Genomic DNA, 14,686 nt, shown 5'->3' on the forward strand with positions numbered 1-14,686 from the left:
TAATGTAGGAGTATCATATATCATATTATCACTATCTGTCTGATAAATATACAAGTAACAAATATTAAAGAACGCTTCTAATCTTCAGAAGTCTCTGTTGACAAATCCAGGGCAAAAAATAAGTTACTCTCCAACCTTTCACTTACTGCTATTATTGGATTTTTACATTTAAAAGTATGCAAAAGGAACAAGCAAAACTTCTCTGTTGTTGAGGTTATTAAAAACAGCTCCCTCTGTAGTGCAGTCTGCATTCTGGAACACATGAGCCTTCTCTGCAGGGCAGTTCCAAGTCTTACTAAAAAGATTGAGCTTTTGAACCCTGTTGGCCAAGGTCTATCCAGTTTACCAGCACGTTTCATGGGAGTAGGAAAAATGTAGTATTAGATTAAAAACAACGAGAGTCCTGTAGCACCTGAAAGACTAACAAATTTCTGCGGGCATAAGCTTTCGTGGGCTGCAACTGACATCTGATGCGTCTGACGAAGTGGGTTGCAGCCCACAAAAGCTTATGCCCACAGAAATTTGTTAGTCTTTAAGGTGCTACAGGACTCTCATTGTTTTTGCTGTATACCGACTAACACGGCTACCCCTCTAGAACTTTTCATTATTGGATTAAGGAGCTCTAAAATGCTAGCTGACAGCAGAGGGCAATTTTGTGAAGGAAAGACATTCAAAGATCAAAATTAATTTCTCTATTACTACATTTGTTATAATCTGAACTACAAACTGGTACAATTTCAAAGTTAAACTACATAAATATATCCCACAAACACCAGGCCACACTGCTGGAGTAAGACAGACAATCAAAGAGTAGAAAAAAGTCTTAGGGCAGGGAGGAGTGTGATTATACATGACAGTTACAGAGAAGAATCACATCCTGCCTCATGCTTGTTCTCAGCCAATCATGTGACAATGAGTCAGTAATTTTCCAGTGTTTACCATCTTCTGTGTCAACACTGATGTCTTGAGCAATGTTAAGCAATCAAACTGTGGTTGGAAATGGCCCCTCAGAGATGAAGACATAAATGCTCGTGTTCACCAAAATATAAAGTCAATATAAATATGCCATTTCTCTGATGGTAAGTACTATATATATGCTAAGTGTTGTATGTACTCTTACATAATGAACATTTTATTTAGAAACATCTTGTAATCTCCCTTATGGCCATAATTTATTAATTTCTTTAAAAATGATGCTGAAAAGGGAAGAGAAATTCAAACATTGAGAGTAAACTACCATTAATTTTCATACTGACTTCACTTCATTTCAGTCATTACATAACCACCACCAGTTCGGAAATACTTTCCAGGACAATTTCTGGGGGTTGTCAGACCTCGCAACACATTAGTGTGTGCTTTCTTGTAAATTTTATATATTGTTATATAAACATCTAACCATCAGGTCCTCAAACCCAATACAATGTTAAGGCTCTTCTTAAAGATCCTGAAAGATCTCTCCTTAAAGATCTAGACAAACTAAATCTATTATATCTTTCTTTTTCGTTCCCACATATTTTAAAGTACCTGACCAATACAGTCACTCCATTTTATTCCTCTACTGTGAATGAGGTCCCTGAACGCCTCCCCAAGACTATTCCTAGTCCTAGTACAGTTGCAATGGGCATTATGGGTTGGAATACCGGTTGCCCTATGTTTTCTGCCACTACAATTCATTCACGGTGTCCTCTAATCTGTTTTGCCCACCACCTACCAAACCGGTCTTTGGCATGTTACAGGGGATCCCTCTCCTTGCTCAAGTGTGGATTTTAGTGCTAATGAAGCCGTTCTATAACAGATGGAAGGGCCCCTTGCTTACCATGTCTGTAATGCCAGTCCGACCCTTTCAAGATGTACAGAATGGAATGCGGGTCTGGCTTAGCCTTGTGAACATGAAGGGGAGTACTTTTACATTGTAACATTTCCTTTACTACTTTGGATCAGCTAACAATGGCAACTTTGTGCTTTACCTAACTTACAGTAAACACCTCGGCCTTTGGCCCCCTTGCTGAACTCTAGCTGAAAGACTTTCCCAGATTAGGAAGTGGAAAAAAAAACATGGGATGACATGTTCAGTGAACTAATAAACGCTTCTGCGGCTGCTGACACAGAGCTCAGAGCCTGGAGGATGTCCTTGTCTGAAAAACTAGACCTGGACATGGAACACAGAAGATCTGCACAGGAGCGTGATACACAACAGGAGATGTTGCGTATTATGAGGGATCAGTTTGACATGCTGAGGTGTCTGGTAGAGCTCCAGGAGGAGCAGCAGCAGAACCACTGTCTACAGCTTTGTTATCAGCCCCCACCTCCAAGCTGTCTAGGAGGACACTGAGCAGGGTGCACCGGTGGAGGGAGCAGAAGGATGCAATGGCCCCTTTAAAAACTGCACGCAACCAAAGTCGCTTGCACAGTGATGTTTTACAATGTTAAGTTATCCTCCATTCCCCCCATTAAAATGGGTCACAAATAAAACTTTGTAGCATTAAAAAACATCTGTCTTTATTCATTCATTGCTTAGGTGGGGAGAGAAAGGAAGGGGGCCCCTGGAGTGAGGGTGAGGGATGGGAAATAAAGGCACAGCACAGACATACATTACTGCAGTTCATTGAAAAAAAGGTTTTTCAGTGCTTCCTGAAGTGCTCTGCGGTTGGCTCTGAGTATAGCGCTGCAATCTGGCTGCTCAAAATTTGCAGCCAGCCTATCAGCCTCCACAGCCCAACCCTGGGGGAACTTTTCCCCCTTCGTTTCATGCAAATTATGGAGCACACAGCACGCAGATATAGCTGATAGAATGTTCTCTTCACCGATGTCAAGCCTAGTAAACAGACATCTTCATCTGGCTTTTAAATGGCCACGTGCGCATTTCACCACCATTCTGCACTTGCTGAGCCTGTTATTGAAATGCTCCTTCTCACTGTCCAAGTGCCCGATGTAGGGCTTCATTAGCCAAGGGAACAAGGAATAGGCAGGATCCCCCAGGATAGCTATTGGCATTTCCACATCCCCAATGTTTATTTTTTGGTCAGGAAGAAAGTGCCCACCTGCATCTTATTGAACAGACCCTAATTCCTAAAGATGTGCACATCATCCACCTTTCCAGACCACCCCACACTGATGTCGGTAAAACGTCCCGTGATCCACAAGGGTCTGCAACACCATTGAGATGTATCCCTTATGGTCTATGTACTTTGTGGCAAGGTGGTCAGGTGCTAGGATAGAGATGTGTGTGTCAACTATTGCTCCACCACAGTTTGGGAACCCCACTGCGGCAAACCCATCCTCTATGTCCTGCATGTTTCCCAAAGTCACTACCCTTCTTAGCAGAAGCCTATTGATGGCCCTACACACTTGCATCACAGCAGCTCCAAGGGTGGATTTACCAACTTTGAATTGATTCCCAACTGACTGGTAGCAGTCTGGGGTTGCCAGCTTCCACAGAGCGATGGCCACTCGCTTCTCCACCGTCAGAGCTGTCAAGTGAGTATTCACGTGCTTCAGGGCTGGGGACAGCTCTGTGCAAAGTTAAAAGAAAGTGGTCTTTTGCATACGAAAGTTCTGCAACCACTGCTCATCATCCCACACCTTCATAACAATGCGATCCCACCAGTCACTGCTTTTTTCCTGGGACCAGAACTGGTGCTCCACAGACTGAAGATGATGTGTGAGCCAGCAGCAAATGGGAATTGTTCCACTCTATGGATTGTAGCAGGGTGGCCTCAGTAACATCGCTATTTTCTGTGCTGCGGCTCCTCTCTCTGCTTTGAAAATACTATGGGATAAGCCGTGAGATATTTGTGATGCTCACAATGATAATGCAGAGCTGAGCGGGCTCCGTGTCTCTCCGGCAACAATGCGTGCCCGGCATAGAAAAACGGCACGAAAAAGCGTTTGCAGTTTGTTTGGGACAAGAAGGGAGGGGGAGGGAGCACATTGCATCGTGGGAGCACGACAAACTTCCCAAAAGCCTCTGCAGCTAGTTGCACTGTGGGATAAGCTACCCATGGTGCACTGCTTTGAATGTTGACCCAAGCACGGTGTGTGGGGACGCAAGAGCCTGGCGCAAAGTGCATGGCGTGATCACTCTCCTGCGACTTCTGAAAGTTGGTGGGTGAAAGTTGATTTAAAGGAAATTCTCTTCTCCAGACTAAAAAACACTATTTTTTTCAATCTTCCTTCATAAGTCATGTTTTCTATATCTTTAATCATTTTTGTTGCTCTTCTCTGGATTTTCTCCAATTTGTTCCTGAAATGTGGCACCCAGAACTGGACACAATACTCCAGATGACACCTAACCAGCACAGAGTACAGCAGAAGAATTACTTCTCGTGTCTTGCTTACAACACTCCTGCTAATATATCTCTTTTCCTTTTTTTTTTTGCAACATTGTGACACTGTTGATTCATATTTAGGTTGTGATCCGCTCTGACCCCGAGATCCCTTTCTGCAGTACTCTTTCCTAGAAAGTCATTTCTCATTTTGTATGTGTGCAACTGATTGTTCCTTCTTATGTGGAGTACTTTGCATTTGTCCTTATTGATTTTCATCCTATTTGCTTCAGACCATTTCTCCAGTTTGTCCAGATATTTTCAATTTTAATCCTATCCTCCAAAGCACTTGCCACCCCCACCTAGCTTGGTATCAGCTGCAAACTCTTTAAGTGTATTCTCTATGTCATTATCTAAATCACTGATGAAGATACTGAACAGGACTGGACCAGAAATAATCCCTGCGGGACCCCACTTGTTATGCCCTACAACTTGACTGTGAACCACTGATAACTACTCTCTGGGAACTGTTTTCCAACCAGTTATGCACCTACCTTATAGTAGCTCCATCTAGATTGTACTTCCCTCATTTCTTTATGAGATGTTCATGCGAAACAGTATCAAAAACTTTACTAAATGATATACCACATTTACTGCTTCCCCCCACAAGGCTTGTTACCCTGTCAAAAAAGCTATCAGGTTGGTTTGATGTGATTTGTTCTTGACAAATCCATGCTGACTGTTACTTATTATCTTATTATCATCTACATGTTTGCAAATTGTTTGCTTAATTATTTGCTCTATTATTTTTCCAGGTACCAAAGTTAAGCTGACTGGTCTGTAATTACTGGGTTGTCCTTATTTCCTTTTTTATAGACTGGCACTATATTTGCCCTTTTCCAGTCCTCTGGAATCTCTCTTGTCTTCCATGACTTTTTGAAGATAATCACTAATGGCTCAGATATCTCCTCAATCAGCTCCTTGAGTATTCTAGGATGTGTTTCATCAGGCCCTGGTGACTTGAAGACATCTAACTTGTCTAAGTAATTTTTAATGGTTTTCCCCCCTATTTCAGCCTCATATCCAACGTCATTTTCACTGGCATTCACTACGTTAGATGTCCAATCGCTACTAATCTTTTCAGTGAAAACAAACAAAAAAGTCCTTTAGCACTTCTGCCACTTCCACATTTTCTGTTATTGTTCCCCCCGCCTTCATTGAGTAATGGGCCTACCCAGTCCTTGGTCTTCCTCTTGCTTTTAATGTATTTGTAGAATGTTTTCTTGTTACCCTTTATGTCTCTAGGTACTTTAAATCTCATTTTGTGCATTCGTCTTTTTAATTTTGTCCCCACATACTTGTGTTATTTCTTTATATTCATCCTTTGTATTTTGGCCTAGTTTCCACTTTTTATAGGACTCTTTTTTTTGAGTTTTAGATAATTGAAGATCTCCTGGCTAAGCCACGGTGGTCTTTTGCCATACTTCCTGTCTTTCTTATGCAGTGGGTTCTTATGATGGTAAACATAAGAGAAGAAAGCCCCACTGTCAGTACAGCAAAAATACATATAAAACCAACAAAGAGAGCTAGGTGAGGGAGAGATGTCCCAGGAAGATTCAAGAATAAAGCGTGGGTTAGCAGATCATTAGGCTTTTTTTGCAAGAAAAAAGAAGGTAGGGTAAAACTGGGTTACTTACCAGTAACTGTTGTTCTTCGAGATGTGTTGCTCATATCCATTCCAATATACGTGATTAAATAGCCATACCTTGGAGGTGGTTAGGAGTTACCGGTGAGCTGCCCTCAGCACGGCTCTGCCGAATCCCGCATCCTCTCTCGCCTGTTGAACGATGGCATAGTGGGACGTGAAGGTGTGGACAGACAACCAGGTGGCGGCTTTGCAGATGTCCTGCAGGGGCACTCTCTCCAGAAAAGCCGCAGGTGAGGCCTTAGCTCTGGTTGAATGTGCTGTGATGACACCCGGGAGCGGCACATTCGCCTGCTCATAGTAGCACTTGATGCAGGATGTGATCCACGTGGAGATGTGCTGGGTGGAGACCGGTGATCCGTTCATCCGGGTCCCCGCCCCGTGGCGAGGAGCTGCGCCGATTTCTGGAACAGCCATGTCTTCGATGTAGCAGGCCAGGGCCCGTCTTGCTGTTGTTGTGGGGCATCGGTGCAGCTGGGAGATGATAGAGACCATCATCTTAAAACGTGGCTGAGGCAGGAAGGCTCTGGCCTGGGAAGCGTCCTGGGTGGCTCCAATGAATTGTCTGTGTTGCACCGGGGTTAGTGTGGACTCCTGCTTGTTTATGAGCAGTCCCAGCCTGCTGCACGTGGAGCAAGTGAGAGTCACGCTCTCCTGCACTTGGAACCTGGACCTACCCTGTATCAGCCAATCGTTCAGGTAAGGGAAGATTTGCACACCCTTTCGCCTCAGGCGGGCCGCCATTACCGCCATGCATTTGGTGAACACCCTTGGAGCCGAAGATAGGCCAAAGGGCAGGCTGTAAATTGGTAGTGAGAGCCAGCCACCGTGAAGCAGAGGAAGCGCCTGTGGCTCCGGAGGCCCCATGAAAGTATGAGTCCATGTAGGACAAGGGCGGCATACTAGTCTACTGGATCTAGGCAGGGATTATGGAGGCTACGGAGACCATGTGAAACCTGAGTCTTCGATATATTTGTTCAAACGACGCAGGTCTAGTACGGGTCTCAGACCCTTGGGGGCGCCCCTTCAGGATAGAAGGGCCTTAACTTGTTCAGGACAGGGCGGGGCGGGTCAGGAGGGCAGTAGGGGCGCTACCCTTGGGCACACCATCGAACTGTCTCCTACGATTGCCCGACCCCCTCGGGGGTCCCTGCTGGGGCTGAGGACGAGTTGGGGGGGGGCTAAGTCCATCTTTTAAACCCCCTATTTCTGTCCCTATTTCTGTAGGGTTGAAAAGGGCCTATGCGGAGGGTTCTGGTCACCGCTGCACCTGGGCCGTGACTGCTGCCTGGAAGCCTGGGGCGTGTACAGGTCCAGGGAGCCAAGCGTGGCCCTGGAGTCCTTCGGGCCGTGCAGCTTCGCATCGGTCCGATTGGCGAAGAGGGCTGACCTATGAAAGGGAAGGTCCTGGATTGATTGCTGCACCTCCTGGACAGGCCTGAGGGTAACAGCCCTGAGTACTTCCTCATGGAACTGGCGGGGGCTATGGCCTTACCCCATGATTCCTCCATGCAGGATGGCGGAATCCAACCTCAAGGTAGGGGCCCCTCTCTTGAGCAGCTCCTGGTGCGCCCTGAAATCTTCCAGTGGCGCCATGTGATCCCCAGAGACTGCCTCGTCTGGGGAGGAGAAAGAGGACTGCCGAGGCAAGTCTTGCGGGTGCTCCCTTGCCGAAGGGATGCACCCGTAGAGAGTCCCTCCACAGGGTCCGACTCCTCAGCCGAGGAGTGGTGTTTATGGGCCTTAGACTGTGCCAGGGCACGAGCTGTACCCCTGCTAGCAGAATGGATTGGGGCCCTGGTCCCATCTGGGGTCCCATGGGGCCCAATAAGGCCCTTGACCCCAGGGCCCAACTGGGGCTGACTGTGCCACCTGCTTGGACACCTTGTGGGGGTGTTGGTTGTCCCGATGACTGCCCCCCCGTGGGACCCGAGCCGCTACACAGGTGGCCGTCCTTGGTCCCGGGTGCTGTGCCCACACTGGGGACCGTGTTTTTGCTGCCTCCGCCATGGAGGACAACGAGGACCACCTGTGTGGGGTGTGGGGGGCGAGGGGAACCGCTGAGGGGCAGCTCTGACGAGCCCTCGGACCGCATGGAGCTGCGGTGCTGCTGAGAAGTCCGGCACCATGCTGCGAGCTCCGGCACCGCGTGGAGCTGCGGCACCGTGAGAGCCCCGCTAATGCCGGGAGCCTCGGTACCACATGAAGCCCCGGCACCGCGTGGAGTCTCGGTACCGCCCTGGGGAAAGAGCCTCGGCACCCAGGACTTGCAGTGCTGCCGACCTGCTGGGGGAGCGTCCTCGCTCTACCCCTGGTGGCTGTCTGGCGGGAGATCTTCCTCCCCGTGCCAGGGATCTCCACCACCCTTCGGGGGGACCCACGCAGGCTTGCCCCAGGACCCCAGCCCCTTCTCCCTTGGCGGGGGCGGGGGGCGGAGGTAGAGTAGGCAAGCCAACAAGGCTCTTGCCGCCTGAAACCTCCGCGTTGGCAGGGGCACTCTCCCACTCCTAGGAGTTGGGGGTGGCTCCCTGCTCAGAGATGCAGACCTGGAGAGGACTCAACGGGCCGTGGCTGGTGCATCTCTGTACTCGACCCTGCCCATACCACGGCATAGGGGAGTGTCGACACTCCACGCGCTTTCCTCGTCGTCGGCACCGTGGATGCTGCTCCGTGCCGAGTCGAATCTGGTGCCAATGGTCCTGGGACCCTGGCCCCTTCTCCCTCGGCTGGGGGGGTGGCGGGGGGGTGGGAGGGCAGAGGTGGCATAGGCAAGCCAACAAGGCTCTTGCCACCAGAAACCTCCGCGTTGGCAGGGGCACTCTCCCACTCCCAGGAGTCAGGGGTGGCTCCCTGCTCAGAGATGCAGACCTGTAGAGGACTCGACCGGCCATGGCCAGTGCATCTCTGTACTTGAACCTGCCCGTACCCACGGCGCAGGGGAGCATCCACGCTCCACACGCTCTCCTCGTTGTCGGCACTGGGGATGTTGCTCCGTGCCGAGTCGAATCCGGTGTGGACAGTGCACTCCGCACAAAGGTGACATTCGGTGCCAAGGGGGAGCAGGACGGCCCAGACACAGAGCGGAGCGCTGCAATAAGAACAAGGCTTTAAGCCTGATCTCTCTGTCCCTCTGGGCTCACTGTTTAAAAGCTTTCCATATCTTACTCTTGTCTTTCCTGTTTGCTCTCCCCCCAGGCACTTAAGGTACTGAGCAGGGGAGGGGGGAAGGAGAAGGGCTTAAGACCAGGTGGCTGGGACATAGCCCGGCCACCTTAAGTCCGTCATGGACTTCTTACTAAACTACAGTACTTAACAACTACTTAAAACTAACTAGGTACTTCGACTAACAAAGAGTTCAAAGAAGGGGAATGGCACTTGCAGAGAGCAAGTGCTAATTCTTCGGGCGGAAAGAAGAGACTGAGGGGGCATGGGGCCGGCAGTGCCTCATGTGCTGTGACATGCGCAGGGCACTCCAGGCGGCACCAGAGCCGGCCCTACGGGGTCTGCTAAGGGGAAAAATGTTCCGGGAATCGTGCACTGTGGCGTGCACACACCTATATTGGAATGGACATGAGCAATCACTCGAAGTAGAACTAGGAGCTATCTGATGTGAGGCAATTATGTGAGGGATGGTCACAGGGTTTAGTTGCAGATTAGGATCCATATTTTAGGATGATTATCAAAAGTCTAAATATTTGGGAATTTCCCCTTATTGGTTTTCTATGTATTTTTGCTATACTGACAGTGGGGTTTGTTGAACTTCTGATTTTCAGATATCACAACCTACAGTATTCCTCTGCCACCTTTGGGAAGGTATTAAAAATACTTGTAGTATTCCCCAGTCCAAACAGGGGAAATAACTGCTCATACCAGTAATACCTCACCTAATGGTAAAAAGGCAAAAGGAAACTTTTTAGGAGGCACCTACTAAACATATGGCAAACCCAAACTCCTTTATGCAAGGGAAATATAATAAACTTTTCCTTAAGTATTTAATAATTTACAATGATCTTTCATAGAGATTGCCTCCAAATTCTACCAGTTCATTTCTAGCTAGTGACTTATGCCAGCCCTGCCAGAACCAATGTTTTTAAAGCAATTATTTAAGTTTAGAATTTTTTCAGCAGCTACAGTACAAATAAATGAGAAGGTGCCAAAGAAAACAAAGCAACCAGGTTAAAAGGAAAAAGGCAAATGATGTATCCCTAACTACTTTTGCTACAAGACAACTTGTAAAATTAACATCTTCTGCACTACCTTGCAACTGTATTGTATCACATAGCAAAAAGCCAGGGAAGAATTTATATAGCACTAACTTTTGCAGGAACACACTGGCTCTCTGATGATTTGTTTTTTTAAGTTCCACCGTAAGATCTCACCTCTACTTTTGGAGCATGAGGAGCAAGGGAGAAATCTCAAGAATTCTTACTGATAGAACCCAAAGTTTATGTTAAATGAACTCATGGCTTGAGAATGGATTCACTGCACTTCTGCAACTGTATTTACAATCGCAAAACTTGCACTCAAGTTCCAGACAAAGAACAGAAATGCATGTTAGAAACTTAAATACCATATAGGTTTTGACTGGAATTGCCTTTTTATATGAAAGCATTTGGATTTGAATTTTTTTTGGTATATAATTACAGTAGGTTAAAGAACATCTTTACCTGTTTGGGTATCTGCCCAAAGTTATTAATGAATCCTATGGTAGCTGTCTCTTTTAATGGGTCATTTATGTTGTATATATCCACTTGGCCCTCATAAAAGAGGTGATGGAAGACATTTACAGCTTCTACTGCAGCAGGGCCTTGCTGTTTATAGCCAAAGATTAAGTCAATCCATTCATGCAGATGTGCGCTCACAAAATCACATTCCAAAGCCTGTAATTCAAAATGTATGCATTAAACTGAGCAGATAGTCACTGACTAAGTCTATTATCTGACTGTGGTGGATGAAATTACACAAGTATTAGATGTGTTTAAATGAAAAACATTATAAATGCACCTTATTAGCTGCTTCAGCCAACACTGATACCAACAGCAAATGGAGGACCATTCTGTAGTCCATCAGCATAACAGAGTATCTCCCCAAAGATGCACATCAAATAGAAAAGTCACTAAAACTGAGCTCCCTAGATTGGGAATTAAGTCCAAATAAACTTTCTGTGTTTTTTATTATTAAAATGTCTATTACCTCCCGATGAACTCTGATAAATTCACGAGGATCTCCCTTTGCCCATAGGGGAAGTATAACATCTCCAAGCTTAGTGCCATTCTGTTTGCAACCTACAAAATAAATTGAAGTTTTAAAAGCAAAAGACAGTGATGCATCTCAATACCAGCAGCAACAAAAATTGTATCACAGTTACAATGGCACATGCTTTATAAGGTTAATGCTACAAGCAACTTCTAAGGGGCTATTAGAAACAACATTTTAAAAATGCAGAGAAGCCTGAAAGCTGTCTCCTTACTGAAAATATTTTTCTCTACCGTATATATTTGTTTATGTAGGGATGCTTCCCGTGAGAGTGCTGAACTATTTAATTTTTTTTTTTTTTTTTTTAATATAAAGAGAAAAGCAGTTGATGTTATTTCAGGGAACAGGGCGGAGAGTTCCATGCACATATATATATAAAAATAGATCATTTCAGTTTCCCATACTTAGAGTTCCTTTAAAGTAAATTTGTTTTTTTAAGCTATGGAGGATTTATATGATGGTTATCTAACCTTCTGAGACTTTTGAATAACAGTCCAGTTACCTTAATGATTTTCACTAAGGAGAAGCCAAACAAAACTAATAAAAGTCTTTAGCTTTGTATATTTTGTATTTAAATGGTTCTCTGCCACAGGGTAGATACTTTGTAGGGTATGATATCTTCGCAGAATAATGGAAACAGCCGATGCAACAGCCTGTTGCAGCCATACCACAACCAGGATCCTTTTTGCAGATTTAGCTTGTACTGAAATAATGACTGATTTTTTGAAAAACAACTTCAGAAAGCTCTACTCAGACTCACAAACTCTAAGGTCAGAAGGGACCAATATGATCATCTAATCTGACCTCCTGCACAACGCAGGCCACAGAACCTAATCCATCCATCCTGTAATAGACCCCTTAGCTGTGACTGAGTTATTAAAAGTCCTCAAATCATGGTTTAAAGCCTTTAAAGGTGCAGAGAATCAACTAGCAAGTGATTCTCCATCCTTCCAAAACCCCATACACAATTTTTAAAAATACAAAATGAGAAATAATAGAACATGAAGATAAATTCCTCAGTTGAGTCACATTTTGGATGTTCACGTCAGTAGAATTTTTCTTTAGGGTCACTTTTTGAAAGTTTTACATATTTCTGATTTTAAGTAAGAGAGGACTAGAAGGTGTCACATTACCAATTATTGAATTCAGTGCATTTTCAGTCATGAATATGCCCATAGGATGTATAATGGAGGAAAACAATCCTGAGATGAAATGGTATAACAACAAACAGTAAAAAGACATCCCACTGGTACAATCAGATCATGATTCATTTTCTCCATACAAGGAACACTTCTTAAACTACCAGAATATATTCATATAGTGTGTCCTCTGCTGTAAACCTTGAAGGACTGGTTCGTCAACTTTTATTCACATTAAGAAATACTACAAAAGTCCCACTCTGAGTTCAGAGGTTTATGTTTGAAAATACTGTTCAATATAAATAAGGCTTGCACAACTGGGCCCTGAATCTTTTCCTCACAGAATTTTCAATTTTGTTGAAAAACAAATTGAAAAGGGATAGAAATGCGAGTTTCAGAATATAAAATAGCCTATGATAGAGGTTAAGACGAAACTTTTCCTAGGATCATGTCTAAACAGATATAGTATAGTAACTGCTATGTTCCTGTGCATGAATGTGTCAAACTAGAGATCCGAGGTTCAGTCTTCTAAACTCTTAGGAAGTATTTTGCACCAATGATTTTGATTTTTAAAAAATACAGATGGTTAGTAATCCCTGCTATTGCTACTGAATTTGCAGCATAGAGCTCGGAAAAACTAAAGAGTTAATCTCATACAAAATATGCAGCTATTGCAACACTAATAGTTATCTCATATCAGTTTTTTATCTTCCAGTGGCATGATCTGCCAACAGTTCAGTGAAATTTCACTGCAGTTAAATAAATAAAAGAACAGGTGATGTGATCTATCAAACTTCAAACATGTTTCAGCTGCTTTTTCTTAAAGAACCTCCAAAAGTCTAAATATCATAATTGACAAACACATTATGTGAGCCTGATAAAAACAGGATGTTATGTCTGTCCTTTAGATACATTTGGCTTTAGTACTGAAAAACTACTTGGAGGCTGGTAGGTTATATGGAAGAAATATATAATCATCAGAAATTCTATCAAAGCAGGATTTGCTGAATGCATAAGTTCTAATAAAAATGCTTCCCTTGGAAATGTAAATTTATTATTCAATTTAATTTCTAAAATGTGGTTTTATGAGTTATTAAAAGGAATATTTCGTGTTTGAGAATATATCTTCACTCATCTAAAAGAAAAAGTCAAGAATTACAAATGAAAAGTCCAGATTTCCCTATATAATTACACATAAATACATAGCATTTGGAATACAGATTCCCAAAATCAAAAGATAATTAAGGAGCAGTACCAGTAAGCCATATGCTGTTTACTTATGCTGTTACATTCATTTTACTGAACTTGGTTTATGTCTGATCAGTTTGCACTGTTTTTACACCCCTAACATGATGCGATCATCAGCTTTTGCCTACCTAAATCAAAGTTATTGGAATTGAGCAGAAACTCCGGGAGGTAAAAGAATTCTGGGATGAGTTCCTTTACATCTGCCATGTTGTGCTTTGATGCTGAATACCAGGCTTCACGCACACTGTGAAACATTCTGTCAGCCAGGTCAAAGTGGCCACCCTGTAGAATAAAATGAGAAGCATCTTTATATCAGAACATTTCTCAGCACAGCAGACATAGCCAAGGTCTATAATACTGTAAAGTAAAACAGTTTGGTAAAGTTTTATCTTAGTCAAATAAATACAATAATGAAAAAAGAAAAAACCCACTAAAACTACGTTTTCCTTTATCAGTTGCTATAATTTTTCTTTGCAATTATGCTAAATATGAAGCATAAAAGTATAAATCTACACAATTTTTTTTAAAAAAAAGATCTAGTCCTATTCCAAATATTAGTCTTTTTGGCTAAAATGTTGGCCCAAAGAAAATAAATGTTCTTGCCTGATGGTTTCCAGCTAAGAAAATATTTAAAAGGTGATCCCAAATAATTCTTGCACTGTCAGAAAATTCTAATGCTAGTACTAATGTTTGGTTAATTCTAGTGCTAATGTTTGGTTACTTTTACTCTTAATACTAAATTAGCTCTTTATTAGACTGACACACCAGTTTAATAAATTAGTCTTTCTACACTTGAGAACAGAATGAGAGAAACTACTGCGTGAGTTCTTTTAACAATAGATGAACAAAGTAGGAACTGAAGTATTACTTTATTAAATAAAAAGCTGCTTTTCCTCTGAGTTTTGGTGCAGCGTACATTTTTCAATATGTTCACAGACTTCCATCTGAAGGATCATATACACTGCCCACAAAACCTCTTTTCTTTTCCAAAGAGATTAACAATCATCAAGAAGAAAACAGTGCAGTTATAGAACTTTCTTTCTTCTACCATGCTCAGTCAGAATCAAATTACT

General features: G+C 43.8%; 1 protein-coding gene across 10 annotated transcripts in view; it reads right to left on the reverse strand.

The window, feature by feature from the left end:
• WDFY3 (WD repeat and FYVE domain containing 3) overlaps window positions 1-14,686 on the reverse strand; it is a 325,380-nt gene that overhangs the window by 14,080 nt on the left and 296,614 nt on the right. For all 10 annotated transcript variants that reach the window (XM_067557105.1, XM_067557104.1, XM_067557103.1 and 7 more), the window contains 3 exons: window positions 13,742-13,895; window positions 11,164-11,255; window positions 10,638-10,850 (listed from right to left, as the gene is read on the reverse strand). In XM_067557105.1, the coding sequence (XP_067413206.1) occupies window positions 10,638-10,850; window positions 11,164-11,255; window positions 13,742-13,895 (459 nt within the window). The remainder of the gene's footprint in view (window positions 1-10,637; window positions 10,851-11,163; window positions 11,256-13,741; window positions 13,896-14,686) is intronic.

This window comes from Emydura macquarii, unplaced genomic scaffold (genome assembly GCF_026122565.2).
Source record: "Emydura macquarii macquarii isolate MOO-44397 ecotype Brisbane River unplaced genomic scaffold, CSIRO-AGI_Emac_v2 contig_1790, whole genome shotgun sequence".
In the NCBI taxonomy this organism is placed as follows: domain Eukaryota; kingdom Metazoa; phylum Chordata; order Testudines; family Chelidae; genus Emydura; species Emydura macquarii.